Raw genomic sequence first — 26614 nt, forward strand, 5'->3', positions numbered from 1 at the left:
CTGCAGGCAAAACTACTAGCGGTTTAATACGCTACAGCTCCCCTGGTGAGCTGCACTGATGGGACACATTCCACACAGACCGGCACCGCCGCTCTGTCTTTCCTTTCCCACTATGTGCTTATGTATTACACACACACTGGCCCGCACTCTTGCCGGCCAAATATTATTTCCCCACTCACAAGGGCTCCCCCAGGTCCCCGCACCCCCGGGGCTCATGCAGTGGATGCTTGGTGCGCACGGCGTTGACAATGGGGTCCCGTAGCGTAAGCTAGCTTACGCAATACGAGAGAACCTCTCGTAAGAGAACGAATCGGTTACCTTACGTAACCTCGGTTCTCTCTAGAAGAGGGAACGAGTATTGCGTAGCCGGCCGTGCTCGCGCCACGAGCGATTTTCGCTTCATTCAATGAAAACCAGGGTTCCAGCCTACGAACTTACGCTTATATGCACTCTAGCCATGGCCATTCTGGCGGGCTTTGATACAGTGACGGCGCGAGCGCCTGTCATTGGACGCAAGTTCACTCAAGTTCGTCTGTAGGCTGCAGCAGTTGCCGCAGAGCAACCAATGAGCTCGCTAGCATGCCCGCTCAAGGTATGCAGTTGCTGCACTGCGTTGACAATGGATACAAAATTAAGGATAATTTTTTGGCTTCAATATCTCAGAAAAGATTAATCTTTCCCGTAGCGTAAGCTAGCTTACGCAATACTCGTTCCCTCTTCTAGAGAGAACCTAGGTTACGTAAGGTAACCGATTCGTTTTTCCTCAATTTGAGAAAAAGAATGATTATAAATTAAACATGACATGTTCTTAGGAGAGCCAGCCCTTCTATATTCTGTTGCTATCATTATTTCCGTGTGTTAATACACGATTATTTTCATATTGTCGTTTTCATGCTTAAAACCTATTTGCTGATGGTTTTAATTTGGTCAATAGTTAGCCGATAAATATTGGCAGCCATTATATCTGTGCATCTCTAATTGTAAGTGCCTCACTGTAACTCAGAATTTCTCTCTTTTTTTTTTTTAAGAAAAGGAGGGACAAGTCGAAATTGTTTTTGTAGTAATTAACATTATGCCACAAATGCTGTCGATTGAGCTAAACTTGTCTTAAACCCAGAATATTCCTTTAATGGCTTTAATTGATGTTTGTTCCTTACACAAAGCTTTCATATGACTTCAGAGGACTTTAAACATTCAAGTTTTTTGTTTCACACAAGAAATTAATGTGGTTTTTGAACGATAGGACGGTGAGTAAGGCCACGTCTCCACTAATCCATTTTCGTTTGAAAACGCATTGATGTTTACACCTCTCATCCACAGTAGACCAGCATTTTCCTCTACTGGAAACAGATACCTTCGAAAACTTAAATTAGTTGTGGCCTAAATGACTTTTGGGTAATTTACTGATATTCCAGAAACAAATTTAAGTTCTGTCCTTATGGAGTTTTTGTCACATCTTTAAAAACATGTTAACCAGTAAAGAATGGCAGTTTAAAATTTACCTTTTCCCCTCAAAGTAAAATCAAGGCCTCTGTGTCACGGGGATGTCGAATTTAATGTTTTTGTTGTTTTTTTTATATATATATTTTTGTAATTTTCTTTTAGGAAATGACAGACATGCTTTGACAAATATGATACAGTATTTTTTTTTGTTCATTTATCATCTTTAGTGAACTAAAATGATTTATCTGTATTTTTAGCTTCCGTTTAACAATTACACTTACAAAGTTGTTAATAATACATCAAAAAGCAAACTAAAATGTTCCAAATAAAAAGACTTATTTTTTTGTCTTCAAACATTTTTCTATAGAACATTTTCTTCTCTCAAACTGTATTTTTCAGCAAAGTTTGGTAGTCAGGTGGTCTGATTGTTTCAAGATTTCTGTGTTGTACATGTCCAAGGCGTGATTCACTCGAATCATCTCGCTGTTATTCAGCTTAAGTCGATGTTTCAGCATACAGGAGAACAGGTCCAGTTGGGGTTTCCCGGGGGCCACTGGAGGGGCCAGACGGTTGATTCTCTCACGGATGTCCAACAGCAAGAGCATGATGGATGAGGACGAGTAGAACTGGGTACCCTGCGTGTACGACTGATTTACTTGCTGCACGGCACTCCTCAACAAATCAGCATTGAATCGCAAGCTGTATCCGAACACTTGTATGTCTGAGATCTTAATGTAGATTTGCCGCTTGTTGGGGTCGGACAAGTCCACCGGGCCCTGGCCTGTATCATTCCGGAGGCCGGTGGGAACCTTGGCACGGCTTCTCAGGTAGATGTGCACTGTCTCGAAGAAGGTCTTCCAGCGGTTTCCCAACAACAAGGTCCAGTTAAAGCACTGCGAGTTCTGGAGACGCACTTTCTCCCAGCGCGGGTATCCATGCTCACCGAAAGGCATGCTCCATCCCTCTGAGTGACTCCCGCTAAACGGGTTCACATACACGAAGAACATGGGGTCCACACTGCTGTTGCGCATCTGGCAGATCTTCATGGACAAGCCCACGATCATGTGCAGGTAGTCCATGCGGTTCTTGTTGCTCTTGAGCGTCAGGGACATCCGCTTACGCCACCGCGGGTCGAAGAAGGTTTCCAGGCGCACCTCGTTGCTGATGAAGGTGGTGTGGATGTGCAGACGCGAGTCCATCTTCTGCAGCAGGTACTTGAGCTCCAGGTCCTGGAAGTCCAAGTCTGTCTCAAAGCTGATGAACTGCTCGCTGCGCTCCGAGTCTACGTTCTGCGGCTCGCAGCGGCCGCGGTACAGCTTGTAGCCCTTGTTGCAGGAGCCACACTGGGAGATGTTGGCCAGGCTGCACATGGCGCAGCTGTTGTTTCCGCCGATCATGCAAGGGATCGGCCGCTGGCACAGGCTGGCCCCCGTGTGACACACGCAGGTGCGTTGACTCTCCAGGAATGTGCCCCAGAAACCATTCTCATTGCAGTAGAGGAATGACTGCACCCGGTTCAGCCACTGGAGCACCGATCTGCAAACAGACAGATAACAACAGAGTCAGGCAGCTAGGTAGAAGAAACCATTAATAATGCAGCGTTAAGTCCAAAAGCACAAAGCTACCGCCTCAGCCTCCTGACGTTTGTTACAGTCTAATCACTAAAATGGATAATGTATTCTGTCAAATTTTCCCCCTGCACTACTCATCTTCTCTCTTCCAGAAGGCATTTTGCCTTGTCATTCTGAAAGGCTTTGGAGTTTCTCTGCTGCATGAGGGATAACTGAGTGCTCACATTTTGATTTCTGGAAGACAAAGTACTAAAGGTTAAGATGACATGTTAATGAACCCAGAGAGTGAGCAGAGACCGTGAACATCCAAGAAGCTCTCAGACTGTGCCAATGAAAATAATTTTGGGCAGATATTACAATTTTGTCTAAAACCAATTTAGCCAGACATAGGGCTGGGTGATATATCAAATATTCATGATATTATTGTGATGATTTTGCTGGCGATATAAAAACACATCTTTTCCATATATATTATTGTTGCACTCTAATCAGTCTTGGATACTACTATTCTGATGCTAATAAAACGTTGTAATGGAGCACTTTTCACACTGTTGTCTCCGTAAGATGTTGGATAAAAGCATCTGCCAAATGAATAAATGTAAATGTGAAATTAAAGTATATTTATATTGCCAGTATGTTTCCTAAGTAGCTCATCATAAGACTGAATTCACGATCCTTCAGGGCTGCACAATTAATCCAATTTACAGTAAAATTGAGATATGGTCATGGGATTATTAAACTGCAAAAGGCTGCAATTGCATTAAATTGGTTGAAACTATGGTTCCTCTGATAAAACCCCCCAAAACAAAACAAAAAAATAAGCCATTTTAGAGCAAATACATAATTAAAAAGATATATATCAAATTTCAACAAAAGGCTATTTCATCAGTATTTTTTGTATTATATGTATATGAGAAGTCTTACATTTACATTTATGCATTTGGCAGACGATTTTATCCAAACTTACAGAGCCCTTATTACAGCGACAATCCCCCTGGAGCAACGTGGAGTTAAGTGCCTTGCTCAAGGACACAATGGTGGTGGCTGTGGGGCTTGAACCAGTGTCCTTCTGATTACCAGTTATGTGGTTACCACTACACCACCACCACCACATTGGATTGCTCAAACACGAGGACGAGGGGCTTTAACAAGGAAACATTTCAAAGAAAGCATGCTTTAGCTCTGTGTGGAAGTTCAGAAGGTCATGCTGAGTCTGCTCTATGTCACCATCCCATGGGTTGAGGGTCCTCTGACCAATGGCCTCTTTTGTTTGTTTTATTGGCCAGATGTGAGCTTCAGCTAGGCTTCTTGAGCCTAGTGAGCTGAATCTTTTAATTTATGACGTTGAGGATATCCAGGATTAAAAGGTTGGGTTGAGATTCAAGTCATATTGCCAGCAACTGTTTGCTCTTCTGCACCAAATATCCTACAGTTAAGATGGTTGAAACTGTACTTCATGTGGCGTTTAATCTACATAAATAATCTATAGTCCTGGCAAAATCTTATTTGACTTTCAATTGAGTCCAGATTACTTAATCAATAAATAGCTGATGTTTGGCCCCAATCAATTTGAAGCCATATACAGTCTTGTATAAACTCGCTTGTGGAGTATTGTATTTGTTTGTATTTATTTCCAATAAGAAAGCTTTATGTGATGTAAAACACAAGCCTTCAATATGTTATATTCTGTAACTGCTTTCCCAATATGGATTTCAGAATGGCTTGCTGGTTTTATTTAGCATTATTATTTGTTTTGCTGACTGGGATTTGCCGTGGGGAATGAGATGGAATTGATGGCAAACGGATGCTGTTTGTTTGCACATTGTCATGTTTGTAATGGCGCATCACAGCTCTAGTGAACAGACTGTATGATGTTCATTACTCTAATGAAAAACTGAGAGGTAGAGAGAGAACAGACTGTAGAATGAGCCATATACAGGACTGTGCATTTGGCTCATTTCTTTTATGAAATCGAAAAGGCTGCTGCAAGCCTTTTTTATTTACAATATCACAGCTTTAGAAGGTAGAGCTCACTGCTAATGACAGATATCTATAATTAGAGCAAGCCATCAGATAGGCTGGTTACTGTAATTTTGGGACTTTGCATAAGCAAAGACAGGCGGCATAGTTTGTTTACTCATTTAGTTGCATCATTTGGTTTGATTAAATACTGCCGAGAGAGGCATCCTTTAGTCAAATGGCACAGAAATCTCTGAGGTGTGAACCTATCTGTCACTGCAGTCGAGGCAACTGTGCTCTTTAAAGTAGTCTGATCAGAGCAATTCATCAGACGTTACCATAATTACTTTTAAAGCCATTTACATCTGCTTACATACAGTATGTGTTAAAAACATAGATTGGCCCCAAAAAGTAAGGGTTTGAACTTGGGTTTGGACCAACCAAAAACAGCCTTTAAAGACTTAGTATGAGGACTTTCAACCAGACATTTTTACAGTTAACTAATCTTGGAAGCTTCTCAGAAACATGCAGCTCTAGAGACAATATTTTATGTAAAACTTGCATCAGCTTTTCCCCAACTCAGGAATAAACAACAGCTGACTCTAAGGTGCTCTCTAAAAGTAGAAACTGCACCATGTGCAAAAGGACAAAAATTGAGCAAAGATGAGGTTAAGCTGAGCTGTGGTTCCTCCTCATTGCGTGCGTTTACATGTACAGCAATATGCTGATAAATGCCTAAGGCCGAGTTCGGAACGGCATACTACCATACTATTTATAGTTTTTTTTTGCTATAGACATATATGGCAGAGGTACAGTGTTAGGAGTAGTATGGGTAGGATGCAATTCAGAACTCAGTCAAAGTTCAGTCTTGAAATTCTGAATGGTGTAAGCTGATATCAGCTTGCTTACATGTGAAATGTCAAGTCAATCTGCTCACATAGTGTAAGCTAATACTGTAGGTGCTTTGATGTGTAATTGGGTAGCCAATATGCTTGTGTACTTTTTCTTTGCCTAAAATGTAAATTTGCTCAGTCGGCTCCTTACCGCATCCCCCACAGTTTTAGCAATAAATGTGTTAAAGAGTTAGTAATAATAACAATTGTATATTCTTTCTTATATGCTAAAATGAGAACTTTCCTGACCCATGACATAAACAAACCAAAATGTAATGTATACATAAATAAGATAAAGAAGATAGATAATCGAAAAATTTAAATAAATATATTTTTATATATAAAAGGAATTTTATATATAAAAGGAATTTTATAATTTCTTTCCTTCACCTGTTTTTTTGTTCATTCAGTTAAAAATCCACAGTTTTAGCACAATGTGTGTAATTTTCAGACAGTCCCTTACCCACTGTAGCCTACATTTTCCAACTTATATAAACGTTAAATTAGCGATCTGGAACGATTTTACCATAACACCATCTGACCAGTTCAAATATGGGACAAATCGCGTCTGTTGATTCGAAACGGGACGTATCATTTCATCTTTAAAACAGGATGATCCAGTCTTTTACGCAATGGATGGCAACGTTTAGCCACTTTAAGAGGCAACAGGCAGCACAAGAATGATAAAACAGATAGATAAAGCATCAATTGCACACCTGATGCACATCTTTAACTCTTCATTTTGTTGTATTAGCATTTTTTGGTGAAAAATAGACATATATGAAATTGTCCAACGCATCTATTTCATTCTGATCAAAATCATTTAAAGGTTAAAAACTTTGTAATTATGATGAGGACTTTAATACAGCAATAATCAGAATAAGAATGAGCTTTATTCCCAAGTTTAGTGCTCACGTATACAAGGAAATGTTTTTGGGATAGGAGAGACAAGCAAGTGCAAACAGAACATCACAGAGACACAGAATATAAAACAAGGTAAGGCTATTAATAGACATTCAAAAAAAATAGGACATATAACATAGAACGGCATATGTGCAATATATGCGCAAGGTAGGGGTATGTGCAGTTATTTAATTAAATAGGAGTGAATTTACATATTTATACATTACTGCACTATGGAAGTCCTGAAGGCAGTTTAATTGATCATGTGGTAAATGGCCTGAGGGTAAAAACTGTTCTTGTGCCCCGTTGTCATGGCGCTGAGTGCTCTGTAGCGCCGGCCAGAGGGCAACAGTTCAAAAAGGGAGTGGGCAGGGTGTGTGGGGTCTAGAGTAATTTTCTCATGAAGTCCACTATCATCTCCACTGTTTTGAGCTTGTTCAGCTCAAGGTTGTTGTGACCACACCAGACATCCAGCTGTTCAACCTCTCGTCTGTATGCAGACTCGCCACCCTCGCGGATGAGGCCAATGACCGTGGTGTCATCTGCAAACTTCAGGAGCTTGACAGAGGGTCCTTTGCAGTGCAGAAATGAATGTACAGGGAGCACGAGTGCTAATAGTGAAGGTCCCAGATGTGTGTGAAGTGAAGTGAAGATCAGAGTGGGGCAGGGGAGGGGTGTGAGACTGGGATTTAAACCTGCAGTAAAACACATTCAGTTAATCAGCCATTTGTTGATTACCTACAGAGCGAAGGTGAGGTGTCTTATACTTGGTAATGCTTTTCAGACCTTTCCACACAGATGCAGGATCGTTGGCTGAAAATGTTTTTTCAGCTTTTCAGAGTAGCTTCTTTTAGCCACACTGAATTCTCATCTTCTTTGGCATGACAAAGCTGTATGAGGTTTATTGTTATTAAATGATAAAAATGTCCTAGTAGGAATGCACATATTTTCACAGAAACTGATATATGATGTCACAGTCTCTGTGAGCTCGTCCAGGCTGCTGCTTCAAAAACACTCCAATCAGTTCATTCAAAGCAAGTTTGTAGTTCCAGCTCTGCTTCATTAATCCAACTCTTTACAGTCCTTACTACAGGCTTAGCTGATTTTAGTTTCTGTTAGTAGGTTGGTAGAAGATGAATCCAACATTGATCAGAGAGTCATAAATCTGCATGTGGGACATAGCAATATGCATCCTTTACTGTGGTGTAACAGTGGTCCAGTATATTTCTTTTTCTGGAGGGGCATGTGATGTGTTGTTTGTATTTTGTCAGTTCACGGGTGAGGTTAGCTTTATTAAGATCTCCCAGAATAATGATTAGAGAGTCCATGTGTTGTTGCTCCATTTCTGTGATGTGATCAGCCAGCTGTTGCAGCGCTGCGTTCACGCATGCTTGTGGCGGGATGTACACACTCACCAGAATAAACTAGGAAAAATCCTGTGGCGAGTAGAAAGATTTACAGTTGATGAAGAGCTCTTCTAAATTAGGACAGCACATCATCTTCAACATCTGTACACCAACTTTTGTTGATGTAAAAGCATGTTCCACCACCTCTCGTTTTCCCAGTTAATTCCACAAGACGATTTGCTCTGAATAGCTGGAAGCCCGGCAGATGCAATGCGCAGTCTGGGATGGCTTCATTCAACCAGGTTTCCGTGAAACACAGCACAGCGGAGTTAGAAAATTCCTTATTTGTTTGAGTGAGCAGAAGCAGTTCGTCCATTTGTTGGCGAGGGAGCAGACATTCACCAGATGAATACTGTGCAGTGGAGTCCTAAAGGTTCATTAATGAAGCTGCACAAGCGTGCCGGCAGACTTCCCTCACTTACGTCTCTTGGAGCACTTGTAGAACACCAATGCTCCTCTAACTGAGCTGTATAATAAAACATCTGAATAATCAGAAACCAGTAAAAAATTATCAGGTATGCTCTGCTGAATTTTCAGTAGTTCACCCTTGGTAAACTGATCGGGTTTTGAGAGTGACAAAAAATGACTTGGCAAGTAACAAAAGCGCTGGAGAGCTCCACAACGAAGAAGCCATCCGTGGTAATAATTACTAAATAATTAATAATTACTCGAAAATCTCGATTAACCAAAGTTTGGAACAAAATTATGTTTTATTCCTCTTGATAATTGGTGTGCCATCTAACTGGAAGCAGAATGGTGTTTCTCAGCTTCTGTCTCTGGAGTCTGTCAGACGGATGGAGGCAGTTTGCTGCTAATAATGAGCAACGAACGGCTGTTCAGCATCAGCAGGAAACTCATTCTCAAGCGAGCAGCCATCTTTCTTCATCAGGACCTTGAGGCCAGAGAGCAGGTCAACAGAGACCGGACCGACAGGCTGACGACAGCACAGCGGGACAACAACAGCTTGGATACATGCCATTGTATAAAAGCCATCTGAGCTTGCAAGCTTAGAACAAATGGTAATAAACAGATAGTTCTAGCTTTAAAATCTGATTGGGTGAGCCATGTTTGAAGTCGTTGTAAAGTTGTGAAACAGCCAATATACCAACATTTGCATAGACACCAAAACAGTATATACTAATATATATATATATATATATATATATATATATATATATATATATATACACACACACACACACACACACACAGAGTACAGTGCAACAATCTTTAAAAAAAATTCTTAATATGGCTATCAATATCTTCATCTTAAGTGTGTTAATAGGAAATATTAATTTTAGACTCCCAAACATTCCACTTGCAAATAGAATAGAATAGAAGAATAGGGAGCAACAGATGGCATGGCTCCCAAAGAGCCCCCCACAAAACATTGACGATCGTCGGGAACGATAGCACTCAGATTCAGCAAATGTACCAGTATGAAAACCACCACAGTGTTACTGCAAAGGGTCACTTTGACCAACAAAACAGTAAAAATTCTTCTATGGTAAAAGTAGGGATGACAACAGATGAGAAGAGAAAGTATCCAAAAAGGATTCGCTAATGGCAATGTTTTTGTACATGTAACAGAAACCTTGTTAGCAACACAGTCAAATAATTCTATTATACTAAAAGGATTATTTCAGGACAAATAATTATTTTCCATGACATTTAGGAATTTTTCTAATTTTCCATGACTTTTCCATGACTGGAAAACTGCATTGCAAAATTCCTGGTTTTCCAGGATGTGTGGGAACCCTGTGTCTGGTAACACTTTGTTTTACAGTGTCCATGTTACACATATTACATGTTGTTATTATTATTAATTACTACAGTAGTAATACAAATAATCTGTAATACAAGCAGCTCTACAAAATAATTACATAGCAAATACATTGATTTGTATTTATCTGTAATTATTACCTATGTAAGTACACAGTAACATGAACACTTTCAAATAAAGTGTGGCCCACCACCAATATTGTGATAAATAGCAGCAATTAAAGGTGCTGTGAGCAATTTTTTAAGGAAAAGTATGCAAAAAAGGTATGAAAAAAGTCCCGGAATGTGTCGAGAGATTTCTCACCGGTCTCAGTGACAGCTCTAGACTCTGTAAACAGCAAATAAAATGTGTCTGTGGGCCCCGTACTCTGATGCTTTCTCACTGTCAATAATTTTGCGCATTCTCGAAGTATTGTAGTAACAGCGAATTATTGAGGCTTAATGCCACTTTCATGGCATGTTGTTCATAACAGTTGCCAGATTAAGACGCTGATTTTTTAATTTTTTTATTTTGTTGCTGTTGCTTTTGACAACTGATTCTACTCTATGTGGGTCTCAATAAAGCTCATTTGGTATCTTTCGAGTGCTAGGTTTTGGAAAGAGGGGGCGTGGCTAATTCAACAGCTCAGTCTTGTAGAAGTAGAATGGCTAAAATCGCTTTAACTAAACTTTTAGCTTAAAAAAGGCAAGGTCCCTTTAAGGCTGCGTGAAACTCAAGTGAATCATTGAATCACTAATGTCAATTTAATTTATTTAATTTACATGAACTGTCCGAAAGAACCGAAGTTCATGCGAGTTCCCAATACTAAGTTTGAGGAAATGGTTGATTACTCCCTCGGCTCCATTGCTGCGTTCACAACATAATGTGACAATTCTAACAGCACACATTACATCACTTAGACATCTATTTGATGTGTGTGTTTAGTTACCCCCCCAACAATTACTACTTTTATGATAGAGCAAATGTTTGAAGAGAATCGTGCTTAGTTACAAATGTGCTGACACATTTATAGTTAGCCACCTGAATAATTTCAGTTAAACTAAACTATGCCATTAAACTACCTGTTTAATGGCATAGACATGTAACTATCACTACCTTGTGTGCTGAGGTTTGTTAGCCGCACCAAGTATGTTCAATGGGAAAGCATAAGTTTCAAGAAGAGCTGTATAAACCATGGGAAGTGCAGTCAAGCTGTCTCTTCCCCCAGATGTTGTTAACCATGAAGAATTGCATGCCCTGCTGCTTAGTTTATTCAAATTGGATGCTAATTTGCTGCACTGTTATCAGTTAGCTAAACTAGCCGCTTTGACTTTGAAGTAGCCTATGAATATAGTCTTACACACAAACAGAAATTTACTTTCACTCTTTCGAGACAGAACAACATTGTACTTTGAAGTCCAGCATTTTTCGAGCCCTCAAAATCAGAGGAAATTTTCTATTTGTTGAGGTACAGTGAACAGACCTGAGTCCTGAGTCCACCTGAAATTAAAACATTCATTCCATTCGGTATTCCTCTCTGTCTCACACTGTTTCTCTGTGCCGTTGCCATCAGACGTCATTGCCGTGTGGCCTGTAGAGCTGTGCCTGTGCTCTGTTCGGCCTTGATAACGCTTCAGTTCAGAGCTTGGCAAAGCCACATTGTAGCGTGGGTGAGCCACTTCCACATCAGTGTTAGCTGACGCTCTCATATTCCTTCGCCCATAAACAACTATGTTTATAAAATGTGCAGAGTTAATTTTTTTATTTATTTAAAGTACAGTACATGTGGTTATTTGCTCTCTCTCATTATGCATATTCTTCGCTATTTGCTAACTACGCTAATGACCACATAACTGCATTTGTTTAGTTCAACCAAATGTTATGCCTTTTAAAGCTGAAGTGTGTCATTTCTGCACCGCTAAATGCAAAAAACAATGATTGTTTTAATGTTTTCTGAACATTCTCCCTATCTGCCATTGGTTGAATAAAAAGACCGCCCTGCCCCAAACTCACACCATTGATTGCTCCAGGACTGACAAAAAGCATTTAAAAGATTGCATAACTGATAAGAATTTTAGTTGTGTACCATAAGTACCAGATTACATTTCAGAAGCAATCTACCCAACACTGTTCACCAAATTTTACTGTATATAATATATATATATATATATATATTGTATATAATTCATTTTTCTGCAGGATTATGAGAAAAATCATTGACCCAATTGTTAATTATTTACCTTGATATTCACGAATATAAATTTTGATGAACAGAATTTACATGAAGAAACTTATTTTATTTAGGACAACTTCACACCATATTCTTTCTTTCGGCTACATGCCCAATACCAGCTGAGAACTGTCTATGCTCACTCTTTACGACTGTTACCGGGAGACATACGGGATCCGTGCGCACACATTTACAGAAAACTGCAGATTTCATTCACAAATTTCCACACATTTCTTGCCTCTTGTGTGTATGTTTCGGCCTGGTCTCATGAACATTATGTGACCATGGTATCATTTTGCAAAATGAAATTCCGCACATTTGGCTGCAGTTTCCAGTGAAATGTCCAGCAGGGGGTGCCAAAAGCGAGTGGAATTAAGGTGAATATAAGATGGAGGTTTTAATGAGTAAAATGTACCTCCCCAACCTAAAAGTTTAACTTAAGCCAAACCAATAGTGATCTAAAATCAAAAGAGAGGTAGACACTAAACAGACAGCCTTACCTTTAACCAATGCCAAAACCTAACCGATAGTGTCCAAAAAACAAAATGAGAAATGAAAAGCATATTCATTTTGTGTCAGCTCTGTAGCCCTATTCGGATGGCAATTATTTTACATGGGGACACGAGGTAATTCCAGCATTTACAAGGGGTAGTCGGCGATTATATTGCTGTCTGAATCCGAAATGTCAGTGTTTTTGTCCCGCAAGAAAATTTACGGATGAATTACCTGCTGTTTTTTGACAAACACCAATCCAAATCTCAGAGTTTATAATCCAAAAGTCATTTTGGAAATCCTTTTTGACGACTGCTAAGTGGCGTGTGGTTCCACTGTGCTTTAACAGCTCTGGGAGTCATGTACAGTTGTGAACAATGTTGGATTGTGTAACAGCAATGTTTGAAATAATTCACAATAATAAAATTACATCGCCGCTCCACCACAGTGTGTGGGAACTCTTAATTAGAAGTAAAAGAAAAACCAGAGCCAGATCATTATTACAGGTCATTATTATGGCAGCAACAGGTAAGTAATACAATTCTAATATATAACATTTGAATATAGAAACTTGTACTATACTGTATATACATATTTATACATCGGGCTTGCACAACTACTCGTTTATACGGGTTGACTAGTCCCAGAAAAGTGGCCGGGTTAATGTCTACCTTATTTAAAAGGTTTAATTCCCCCTGCCATTTTAAATAAACACTGACGGATAATTCCAAATGAGGTCCATCATTTTGATAGACAAAACATAATAAAACCCTTTTAACCATAGCGCCTCAAATGTCATTTTAACTATTTTTACTGTCCGTGATACGTGCGACTTCTCTCTCTCCCTGCCTACACTTGAGAGAGAGAGAGAGAGAGAGAGAGATGCAATAAAACAAAATGGTGAGAAACGAAGCAAGTGTACCCCATTGACAGATTTATTTGGCTTGTGTTGTCAAACAGTCTTGCCCCTACAGTTTCTTGATTAGTTTAATTGCTTTTCACAAGAATTTTGGCTTGTGCCGTATGTGAACATTTACACTGTAAATGTCTGCAGCGTGGTTCCCTCATACATGCTTTGAAAATGTTATTTTCACTTTAGTGTAATTCCAAACATATTTGAATGCAAATACAGAGGACACAGTGTGTAGATTCAGGAATTTTCCATATAACAAGCGCAACTGGAATTATGTGACCGACGAACAGTCTCGCTTGTCCCTCTTGATTTAATTATCATTCAAACGCATGAGTTTTATCACAGAGTTGGCATGCAAATGTACTTATACAGACGTCACCCTGAGAAAACTTTGCCATCCAAATAGGGCTTATGACACTTTCGTCAATTTGCGTGTTTGACTGGTCTCGAGCCTCGGCTTTCCGATTTCAAAGTCCAACACTATCATGTGAGCTACCGTGGAAGTTAATCGCATTGGAATAAGTGTGTAACTGTAGGTGGGTCTGTAATAAAAGCTTACAAATTTTAACTTTTTTTTTTAAAAGGTGCATTACAGTAAAAGTGTTTTGATATCATAACATAGAATTGTGCGAGTAATAGTGTAAAAAAGTGTTTATAAAGTCAAAATCAGTTCAAATCAAATCAATTGTGAATTTTGGGAAAGTGAATAAAACGTTGTTGTAGCACCTCTAGTGTTATTTTCATCAGGAAACTGCAATGAAACAGAACTCGACATGCAAAAATCAGTTTGCAAAAATGTTGTTATGGTTGCGTTTATTCTATGAGACTATGTTGGTTTGTTTCAATATTTCAGTTAATTTGATAAACCTATCAGCAGCCATTAAGCCTCAACTCAGTTTAACACATTTTACCATGTTTACATCCATTCAGCACAGAAAATGCAAAAAATTCAAACGTGTCTAGCACACGACTAATCTTAACACTCTGATCACTGCATTCATGTGCACAACGGACATGTCTCTGATTGGTTACAATGATCAATGTTGCATAAAAAAACACTTAAATAAATAGAACATTTAGACACAACTGGAGCATAGGGAAATTAAAGGGAATTAGTTACTTAATCCGATTAATTGTGCAGCCATATTCTGTTTAATTTGTGAATTCCCAGTGAAACTACACTACCCATAATCCTGAAGAGAGATCCACCAATCAGAAAAGTCACTATTTCAATGGAAACGGGAACATGGATATGAGTTGCTTCAAACAAAACATTGCAATGCAAGTTGGTTTGGTTCAAGTCTTTGAACTATTTATTGAGTAATATTATGAAATGTTTTAAATTCCTGTGGAGGTAAAATACTTCTGGAACCAAGGGCATGGTAAAAATTTGTGGTGATTGTTCAGCTCTATTGAGAACAATCAATGGACTATGATCACATTTTCCAGCTGATTGCTCATGTAAAGTAACACGAGTGGTTGGTCCTGAGTGTGTGCACTGGTGCTCACCTCTCTCTGGGCATCTGGTGGTTTGGGTTGTGATGACAGCGAATGCTCAGACCGAAGAGTTTGCGGGCCGTACGCTGGATCTTCAGTCTTTGGACCTCCAGTGAACTCTGCAGGAGCCGATATCGGTTCTGAAGATCCCAGTCGCTGCCCCACAGCAGATGAACACTGCTCACCGGCAAGAAATGAGTCGCAGGTAAGCGCTTGAGAAATGACTTAAACTCATCTAAATGAGAGAGAGAGAGAGAGAGAGAGAGAGAGCAGTGTTGGGGAATGTTACTTCTAAAAGGAGCATGTTACAATATTCTTTTACTCAGTAGAAAAAGTAACTAAAAATTTTTATGCAAAGTAATATGTCAACCCTGTTTAAAAAGGTTTTAAGTTTTTGTTATCTTCGAGTCTGACCAGCTACCATGAAAACCATAACCCTCTAAAACCATTTAAACAGACCAGGCTAGGAGAACAGGAATCCATTATACAGTATGCTTGTTTACTCTTCTATGCTTTTTTCCACATACTGATTCATGGAATCCATTGTAGGTGAAACCTGCAAAGAGTGATGAACAAAAATATTGACTTTTACAAATGTGGATTAATTTATACCAAAAAACACTATATGTTAATATCATTACGTAACAAGGCTTGAGACTTTGATGTAAATGGGAGGGGCGGGACTTGATTTTATCCTATGAGAATTGATTGGATGGTGAAAAGTGGGTGTCTCATTGCCATTATATTACCATGGTAACTATTGGCATGATTTAAGGAAGGCTGCAGTACCTACAACAGTAGTCTAAAATAATGCCTAAATTGATACTGTATTTAACTATTGACTAACATTAACCAATGGCACAGCCTCTGTGACATCATCTGAAAAGGAAATTGTTTCGTTATTACATTTGAATGAAAGATTATGAATAATATATATATTTTTTTCCATTGGAATATCATACACTGGTCTGAATACACAGTCAATTTCATGTTCAAGAACCATATTTGCACATTTATGACGTCATTTCGAATCTTCTGAGTGCTGATACATATTAACATGCATTAATACATGTTTTAACTATGACGTGTCTGCGAGACATACAAGGAAACTGTCTTTTCCAGTGTAATCCAGGTTGCTTGACTGTCCATGTAAATATCTGCAGCACAGTCATATTGAAAATGTCAATATAATGATGTGAACATGTGCTCACAGTGTTTAAGAACACAACAATTTCTGCTCATTTTATTTGTTTTTGTAATACTATTAAAATGAAACCGTGTGGCATCTGAATGCAGAAACCACCCCGGGCCTCAACGCAACGACACATGACTGTCAGTAGAGTGCCGTTGTTTATTGGTGTGTTGTGGAAATTGCTTGATGAAAATTATGCCAATAGTCAGAAAGAATATAGAAAAAAAACACGCACACACACACACACACACACACACACACACACACACACACACACACACACACACACACACTCACATGCACAGAAAAGATGTTTTTTTGTTTTTGTTTTTTTAGATTAACATTTTTTATTGATTCATCCATATAACAAAGAAAAGCTAAACCTATATACACAGAATCAACATTTAAACCCAGCCCCCAACCACACCCTGGGCCTGAACAAACACTCCCGTGGTCACATGTAAGTATACAAAAAAAAAATAATATATATATATATATATATATATATATATATATATATATATATATCTAATCACACACATTTAAAACTGTTTCTCTCTACTACCCCTCCCCGAGAGCCCGCCAAAAATGCCAAATAGCTGCCCCATTTCCCATCAAACAAACCCCAGATACCCAGCCTTCTACATGCCACCACCTAACGTGGCTGCAAATGGTTCCAGTGCAAGACAGAACAAGAATGGGGAAAGAGGGTAAATCTGTAATTAATCAATTATTTTGTACCGCTGCTACCGGGTGTCTATAAAGTAACTTAATCAAACCAATAAAAGTGATCCCCATACATTTCCAAAATCTTAAAAAGATAATCCCATTCTACCATATCAAACACACCTTTTTGGCATCAAGTGAGATGGCAGCAACTGATAATTCACCACTGACCACATGATATTGCTGAAACGCCTAATGTTTATATGTGACAATAAAGTGATTTGATTTGATGTTATCAGAAGAGCTATGCCCCAAATAAATACCACCTGATCTATATGTATAAGAGATTTCTTAACTTTACTTAATCGGTTAGCCAGAGTTTTTTTTTTTTTTTTTTTTTACAATATTTTAACGTCTAGCTGGATCAGGGAAATTGGATGGTAACTCTTACACTTTGTCCTTTTTAAGAATCAGACTGATCCGGGCTTGCGTCATGGTTGGCGGATGTTTTTCATTCTTTAATGATTCCGTATAAACTTCTAGCAAAAGTGGAGCCAGTTCTGTAGCATAAGATCTACTCAGTGGCAAATCCATCTGGCCCCGGAGCCTTGCCTGCAGGCAAGGCCTTAATTACCTCCCCAAGCTCCTCTAAGGTTTATCTCAGCTGTCAGTTTAGGAATTTCTAATGGTTCCACAAAGTTTCTAAAATCCTCATCAGTAGATGAAGATGTGGAACCACAGAGATCAAGATAGAATACTTTAAAAGCAATATTAAAATCAATGTCTGAGGTAAATATTTCACCACCAGCAGATTTCACTGAGGGAATGGTAGAAAAAGACTCTCTGCTATATATATATATATAGCCAAAAGCTTCCCTGTTTTGTTATTTAAAATACAAAATATAAGTAACTTTATTCCACTACAGTTACACTTTAAATCATTGGTAATTAGAATACAGTTACATTCAAAAAAGTATTTTGATTACTTTGCAGTTTATTGTCATTTGTTTCATTTAATATTTAGTCTTTTCAGATGGAAAAAAATTTATTCATATAAATGCTTTCTTGTGATGTGTTACAACGAGCAGACAGAGAAGTAAGTTGTGTAAATTATCAGCTTTTCGCTAAGCTAAAATGCTATTTCTAGCCATTTTACATGCACATGTTACCAGGCACGGTCATATATTTTTATCAAGACAATTCACGTTAGATGATAATTTATTTTCTTCTAGTAAGACCTTCAATATTAGGGAAAAAATCTTTAATAATTTAATAATAAAAAATATCTGAAAATCCTTAAAACAAGATGAATTTGATCTATCTTGTTTTAGAAACACCACTGCATATTTGGTTTTTCAGAGAATGTATTTTTAACATGTGTATTTTGCCATACTGGCAGAGTTTTTCAGTTTTCTGACACCAACAATCATCCATGCGATTATCTAATCAGCCAATCATGTGGCAGCAGTGCATAAAATCATGCAGATACAGTTCAGGAGCTTCAGTTAATGTTCACATCAACCATCAGAATGGGGGAAAAAATGTATCTCAGTGGCATGATTTTTGGTGCCAGAAGGGCTGGTTTGAGTATTTCTGTAACTGCTGATCACCTGCGATTTTCAAACACAACAGTCTCTAGAATTTACACAGAATGGTGTCAAAAACCAAAAACATCCAGTGAGGGCCAGTTCTTTGGATGGAAATGCCTTGTTGATGAGAGAGGTCAACAGAGAATGGACAGACTGGTTAGAACTGACAAAGTCTACAGTAACTCATATGAGATGTTTTGGCTGCACGAGGGGGACCTACACATTATTAGACAGGTGGTTTTAATGTTGTGGCTGATGTGTGTGTGTGTGTGTGTGTGTGTGTGTGTGTGTGTGTGTGTGTGTGTGTGTGTGTGTATATATATATATATATATATATATATATACACACACACGTTTAGCTGGAAATTTAATTTAGAGCACAAATTATGGTTACTCCAGGAATGCTTGTGCATTAGATGCTGGAAATATCCCTCCCCTTACTGAAACAGAAATTATGATTGGTTAGCAAATATCCAATTGCGTCTGAAATAAATGTTCTGATTGGTGGATCAGCTTGCCTCTGTCTGTCTTGCCAGTGCCATCAGTTGTGCTCCTGCCTGCTGCTGCTCCATGCGCGTTTAGAGATAATATCTGTACACTTTTTAAAATAATAATAGTACAAATAAAAACACAAAAGCCTATTCGTTGTACTAATGGCCATTCGTATCATCACTTATTTTAGGTGGGATTACGACATATGGCTGTGTGTCCCCTAGAATACACTACTGATTCATCCATTCACTTAGCATTTGTGCATTCTCTTCAGGCTCGGTCTGGTCCAGAGGAGTTTTACGTTGACCTTCAGGTTCATGCACTCAATTTGAGTGTCCTATGCTGTATATAAATATATTGCACTGTCTGGTTTTATTTGCACTTTTTATTACCAGTTAATAATATATAAGCTAGCATGCTGATACGGTGGATATTCACCTTGGGCAGTAACCTATTTGTGCTTTTGGTGTTTTTGGTTCAGAAATATTTGATTTGTTGAGTAAAACAATGTCTGTTAGTGCGTGAGCTTGCAGTTTTAAAAAAAAAAAATTATTGCCCGTGCCACACAGGATGCTGAATTTCAATTCAGTTGGCAACACTTCCCACAGAATGTTGAATTTTAATTGAATTGGCCATGCCTCACATGATTATGAATTGGCCACACCCCACATGAGGTACATTTTTTATTGAATTGATTACACCCTACTGGATGCTGAATTTGAATTGGCCATGCCCACAGGATGTTGAATTGGCCACACCCCACATGAAGATTCATTTGAATTGAACACGCCCCACAGGATGCTTAATTTTAATTGAATTGTCCATGCCTCACATGAGGTACATTTTTTTATTGAATTGATTACACCCTACAGGATGCTAAATTTTAATTGGCCACGCCCCACATGATGTTGAATTTGAATTGGCCACATCCCACATTAAGTTGAATTTGAATTGATTACACCCCACAGGATGCTGGAATTGAATTGGCCACGCCCCACATTATGTTGAATTTGAATTGGCCATGCCTCACGAGATGTTGAATCTGAATTTACCCCACCCCATTTACTGAATTGTCATTCAGTTTTTGTATTGTTAATAATTGTTAAGTTAGTTTATTAAATTTAATGGTATAAATGTAAATCAAATACAGCTGTTCTTATTGTTTCTAAATAGGTTTTATGGCATTTCAAATATTATTATTATGTAATGTTTCTAGAAATAGATACTGCATGTTGTATAATAACATGTTTGTGGGTGTGTGTATGTATGTATGTATGTATGTATTATGTATGTATGTATATATATATATATATATATATATATATATATATATATACACACAATACTGAATATAATTTAATTCTAAGTTCTCAGGAAATTCAAATTCCAATTTCTGTTCTCTGTCCTGCTTGCTACCTCAATTCCATTTCATGAATTTTATTCCAATTTAAAAGGCATTATCAAGTCAGTTCAGAATGCCACACAGCCCTGTATATAACAGTGGAAAGTCTGATATGAGAAAAACTGTTTGTAAGAATAATATGTTCATTCATAAAACTGCACAACTTTCCTTGAATGCATCTTATGGAAGCGGGGAGCGAGCGGAGATTTTGCCCATGGCGTGTGATTTGAGTCCTGCTGGTGAAGTGAAATTTACTGTTACAATAAGCGCAAGAAGCCCCTCTTCCCACAGAAGACATTGTGGGCTGATGAATTATTCATGAGTGCTTTTTTGCAGATTGGCCTAAAGAAAGAAGTTTATGCAGTTTCAGTGCAAGGTGGCCCACTTAAAATGACAACAGACTGCATTAAACCTGCCAATAATTACATTTAAAGCTTATGTTGTTTAGGGTCAACTGCCCATCCTGCTTTAGGAAAATCATCTTTAATTTAAAGGGGTCATGACATACTATTTTTAAATAATTGTATTGCCTTCCCCGGTGTCCACTGATGAAGTTATTATGTTTTATAGATATTTTTTGATAATTTTACACCCTGTCTCTGGACTTCTGTCTAAAACGCTTAGTTTTGGCCTAAGCGCCCCCTTAAAACTTCAATGTAAATGCCCACTGTTCTGATTGGCCATATTTGAAACTTAGGCTCCACGACATTATACAGTTAATTATGGTCAAAGATGTCCATCTAGTTCATGTTTACAGACACAGACAATTTAAAATAGTGCAGAGATGTGCAACCAAGACGTCCAGGGGGTGCTTATGCTCAAAACAGCAAGAGGCACAGCAACTGAATGAAAGAAAATGGCATCTCCTTTTCAGAGATGTAACTTGAACATCTTTTAAAAGCAGCCTGGTACATGACAGTGGTCATAGATGTCTGTGTAGTGCATGTTTTTATTAAAAAATTATTTAAAAATGTCAAAAAGGGTCCCCTTTGGTTTTCAAGAATAGTTAGGCCACACTAGGCCTGTTTGTCCTGCAGTGGGCGGGGCCAAGGGTGTGATGCTCTGGGATGTCTCTGTACATTGCTGCATTCATCTTTCCCTCGATCCTGACTAGTCTCCCAGTTCCTGCCACTGAAAAACATCCCCACAGCATGATGCTGCCACCACCATGCTTCACTGTAGGGATGATATTGGCCAGGTGATGAGCAGTGCCTGGTTTCCTCCAGACATGACGCTTGCCATTCAGGCCAAAGAGATCAATCTTTGTTTCATCAGACCAGAGAGTCCTTCAGGTGCCTTTTGGCAAACTCCAGGTGGGCTGTCATGTGCCTTTTACTGAGGAGTGGCTTCCGTCTGGCCACTCTACCATACAGGCCTGATTGGTGGAGTGCTACAGAGAGTGTTGTTCTTCTGGAAGGTTCTCCTCTCTCCACAGAGAAATGCTGGAGCTCTGTCAGAGTGACCATCGGGTTCTTGGTCACCTCCCTGACTAAGGCCCTTCTCCCCCAATCGCTCAGTTTGGCCGGGCGGCCAGCTCTAGGAAGAGTCCTGGTGGTTCCTAACTTCTTCCATTTATGAATAATGGAGGTCACTGTGCTCATTGGGACCTTCAATGCTGCAGACATTTTTCTATACCCTTCCCCAGATCTGTGCCTCGATACAATCCTGTCTCAGAGGTCTACAGACAATTCCTTGGACTTCATGGCTTGGTTTGTGCTCTGACATGCACTGTTAACTGTGAGACCTTATATAGACAAGTGTGTGCGTTTCTAAATCATGTCCAGTCATCTGAATTTACCACAGGTGGACTTCAATCAAGTTGTGGAAACAGGATGCACCTGAGCACAATTTTGAGTGTCATGGCAAAGGCTGTGAATACTTATATACATGTATTTTTTTATTTTTTATAAATTTGCAAAGATTTCAAACAAACTTCTTTCAAGCTGTCATTATCGGGTATTGTTTGTAGAATTTTGAGGAAAATAATAAATATAATTCATTTTGGAATAAGGCTGTAACATAACAAAATGTGGAAAAAGTGAAGCGCTGTGAATACTTTTCGGATGCACTGTAGATAATGTAAATCTGCCTCGGTCAGTCCCGGGATTTTGTTGATTAGTGGATAGTCAGTGAACAAATATTGATTATGACTTAAGTGGTGTCGTTGTCATTTTGAATACAAGAGGTCCTGTGTTTTAACTTTATATTTCAGCTCCTGTATATCAGAAATGGAGACACATTTTTTTTTTTTTTTTTGCAATTTGACTAGAATTGATTTTGAGGATGCAATCTATTTCATAAAGTGGTGGGAATAAAATTATCCATGGCAGAAATGACACTTGTGAGGCAAAATATTCTACAAGCACAGACTTCATGTGGTCTAGAGACCAGAGCAGCTTTGCTATTGAAAGGACAAACATACCTCTGCTGTTTAATTCAAGCAAAATCAATGTAGATATCTTCAAACATCATTTAGCCCAATTAGCGCGGCCATGGAAGTGTGCAGCAGTGAGTGCATTGTGGGAATCGATTGGTGGATGGGATTACAACACCTGAACTAATACTCGCTGTCACTGCGCCCACTCATTAGTCATGATGTGCAGCATGAAGAAACTGTCATATATGACACTAGACTGCACAATTGGTAGCAGACAAGATAACAGGCTGGCTAATGCTGTCAGATTATTGTGTTGCTGTTTCTGTGCAGACTCACTTTAGCATAAGGGTTTTATAAAGAAAGTGTGTTAATGAATTCAGATAGCAATGACAAGAATAGAATGATGCTCTTTAATTAAAAAAATTGAACGAAAATTGAGCAAAATGCACTATAAAAATATGTTTTTTCTCTATTACATTCCATCACAATACACGGATCTGAAATGTAGGTGGCGCTCTAACATATTTTATCCCTCACAGATTTGCTCATCCACAGACATTCAGTCTAATTTTCAGTTCAAGCACCACCTTGTTGTTTAATTGAATATCTCGGCCTCTGAGTGGACTAGAAGCTCAATCTGGGTTTCATTAGAAAGCCAAGATCCACCCTTTTGCGATGATATAACATTTTAAGGTAAGCACTACATCATGAAAAGTTTTCAGTTAAAACCTTGGTCAAGTAAATGTAACGTAAATGCAATTAAATGGACAAGTTATCAAATCAAATGAAAGCTCTCATTCTCAGTAATGTGTGGTAAGCCCCAAATAGCTAAAAATGTATATATGTTTTTAGCTATTTGGGGCTTACTGCAGCAGTTATTGGAGCATAAAAGAGATGTTTGTATTTGATGACTTAAAGAAATCACATTTTACTTTGATTCTTTTGAACATCTTTTGAACTGTGGCATTAGAGGAACAAACTTAACTGTACAGTCACATTCCTGAGAATGAGAGCTTTCATTTGATATATATGACATGGCCATTTATGTTCTATGTGAAGGACTTTTGTTTTTACATAAATATTTCTACCCTATTACCTCTGGAGGGCGCTAATTTTCAATTCGAATATTTTGCGGTCTTCATTTTGTTAGCTTAAGTAACATAACTGAAGAAGAAAAGGTTATCTCTGAAAAGTTCAGATTCTCAACGATACCTCACATGCCTGACTTATATTCGGTGACCAACGTGTAAACTTTTTTTCATGATATAGTGCTTACCTTGGGTCCATAGTCAGCCAGCGGGTCCATAGAGTTTAGCTGCAGCAGTTATGTATCAAAATGATGACGACTTAATTGTGATACATTTGACGTGATTTTTATTTGGCCATTACATTTAGTAAAGAATGTGTCATAAGACTAGTTTCGCGACCCTTTCTTGCCTCATAATGAGTATGAGAGATGTTTTAGTGGTGTATATAACCACAGTATGAAATTCCATATTTAACTTTGGTATTTATGTATTTACTCTGGAATTGCAATCAATAAATAAATATACATAAATATACATATGTGCTTCATGTACACATATAGTTTTATTTAATCCGACTAGCTGAAAGTGACAAATTATGCTAAACCAAAAAAATGTTTTATGAGTTAGGTCAATTAGAAATCAATCTTAGCTAATTTATTATTAACTTCTAATTCAGCATGACAAGTTAAGAGAGGCCTCTGTGATTTACCTGAGCTCTCAAAGTCATTGTACGATGCTTCCCAAGTCTCAGCCATGCCCATAAGCGTATTCTCCATGATCTGTAGGTCAGTTGTGGGACAGTTGCATTGTGGGAACTCGTCAGCACACTGACAGATGCACTGACTGCTGTGGCACACGTATTCACCCTCACCGTTGCACATGATGTAGCTCAGTGCAGACTGGACAAACTTCTCCTGCAGGTACTCTGGAAAAATTACCTGCAAACCTGTGAATGGGAAAGAGAATAGATTAAGTCCTTACAAGTATCCAAAAATATAATTGATTTTACATCAGCCAGCAATAGGTAGAAAGTTCTGCAGAAAGAGATAGAACTTTTTTAATTCCACATTAAACAATTTATCAGGAGCTCTGTATATGAGCACTGTGCGTGTTTGCTGTAATGTGTCTGATGTGTACATACGTAGGGGCTGTATATAGACTGTATACAGTTTAGCTGCATTAAATTAGGTCAAAATGCAGTGTTGACAGTGACTGTGTATCATGCTGTCAGTGAACAGCGAGTTTGTTGTAAAAGTTTAGCCAGGGGTCCACTTGACTTTGAACTGTCCCCTCTGGAGTCGAGGACTTTACATAATGGAATAAATCGAAGAAGTGATTGATGTATTCTGTCTTGATCAGCTTCATCTTATTTACCAGCGCTATCATCACATCCTTCTCTGTGTGTGTGTGTGTGTGTGTGTGTGTGTGTGTGTGTGTGTGTGTGTGTGTGTGAGTGACAGAATATCATAGAGACTAAGTGATAGGCACTTTGGATTTGGGCCAGTATGCAACCACCCAGAACAGCCTAAAAAAACCCTAGCAATGTCCTAAAAACAACGCGGAATACCACAGCAACTGCCTAGCAACACCCCAGCAACCACTCAGAATACCCTAGCAACCACATAGCAAAACATTTAAAGCTATATATATGTGTACACCCCAGAAACCACTTATCAATGACCTACCAACCATCCAGAACTTTAACAGGAGCATAGCAACACTCAGAAAACCCTTCAGAAAATCCTAGCAACCACCTTGCAACACTCTGGCAACCACCTATAATACTCTAGAAACCACCTAGCAATTACCTACCTACCAACCACATAGCAACACGTTAAAAGCTAATCTAAACCTACCTCAGCAACTGCATAACAACGTGCTAACAACCACTCAGAACATTTACCTTAGAACCCCATAGCAACACCCTGGCAATCACCCACAACATATTAACAACCATCTCCTAACCATCCTACAACTTAACTTGGGATAGTAAGTAACCACCTCTCTGTGCCTGTCTCTCTCTCCATCAGTCTGTCTGCCTGTCCATCAGTCTGTCAGTGGTCCTCTGAGCCAGACTTCATTTAATTTGATGTATTTTGCTCCTACCGCTTTGATGTGATTTTTTGGAGAATACAGATGTTGAGTTCATGGATGGGTGCTGCGGGACAACAGTGATGGTTCCAGCAGCCCTGAGTTCACAATAACACACACACACACACACACACACACACACACACACACACACACACACACACACACACACACACACACACACACACACACACACTTTCTTTCTTTCTTTCTTTCTTTCTCTTTCTTTCTTTCTTTCTTTCTTTCTATAAAGCAGCTCGGGTATTTCTCCTCCATAAAAGATATACAGAATATGAAGCCTATTTTGAAAACAAACAGAAAAAAAAAAAAAAAAAATTCTCGTTACAATTCTCAATACCAAAATTTTGTATTTTCCACTCTGTATTACAGTACAAAACAATCAAAAAAACTGCACAACATGTTTTTTATTATTATTACTATATATGTAAATAATATACATGTATAAATAGATTACTGCATGGTAATGAGAACTGGGGGAGAAAATGTGCTTAATATACATTTAATAAATAATTTCACAATGCAAAATCTGTTTAATGCTCCTAAAATAGACTTCATTATCTTTCAAAAGATACAATTTCTTATTTCTTTATTTTGATTTTACAGTTAAATATTTTGACAGGTTGTATGTCTCAATCAAGTCTCTACTTTTAACAGCTATTTCTTGCATTTTCACACTTACAAGAGAAA

General features: G+C 38.5%; 1 protein-coding gene across 1 annotated transcript in view; it reads right to left on the reverse strand.

Moving 5' to 3' along the window:
- Positions 1 to 813: 813 nt before the first annotated feature.
- LOC127633161 (BMP/retinoic acid-inducible neural-specific protein 1) overlaps positions 814 to 26614 on the reverse strand; it is a 226750-nt gene continuing 200949 nt past the window's right edge. Inside the window, exons 6-8 of the mRNA XM_052112045.1 lie at positions 24525 to 24761; positions 15082 to 15304; positions 814 to 2979 (exon numbers count right to left, since the gene is read on the reverse strand). Of these exons, the coding sequence (XP_051968005.1) occupies positions 1839 to 2979; positions 15082 to 15304; positions 24525 to 24761 (1601 nt within the window). The 3' untranslated portion in view covers positions 814 to 1838. The remainder of the gene's footprint in view (positions 2980 to 15081; positions 15305 to 24524; positions 24762 to 26614) is intronic.

The sequence above is a fragment of the Xyrauchen texanus genome, chromosome 3, assembly GCF_025860055.1.
Source record: "Xyrauchen texanus isolate HMW12.3.18 chromosome 3, RBS_HiC_50CHRs, whole genome shotgun sequence".
NCBI classification, from domain to species: Eukaryota; Metazoa; Chordata; class Actinopteri; order Cypriniformes; family Catostomidae; genus Xyrauchen; species Xyrauchen texanus.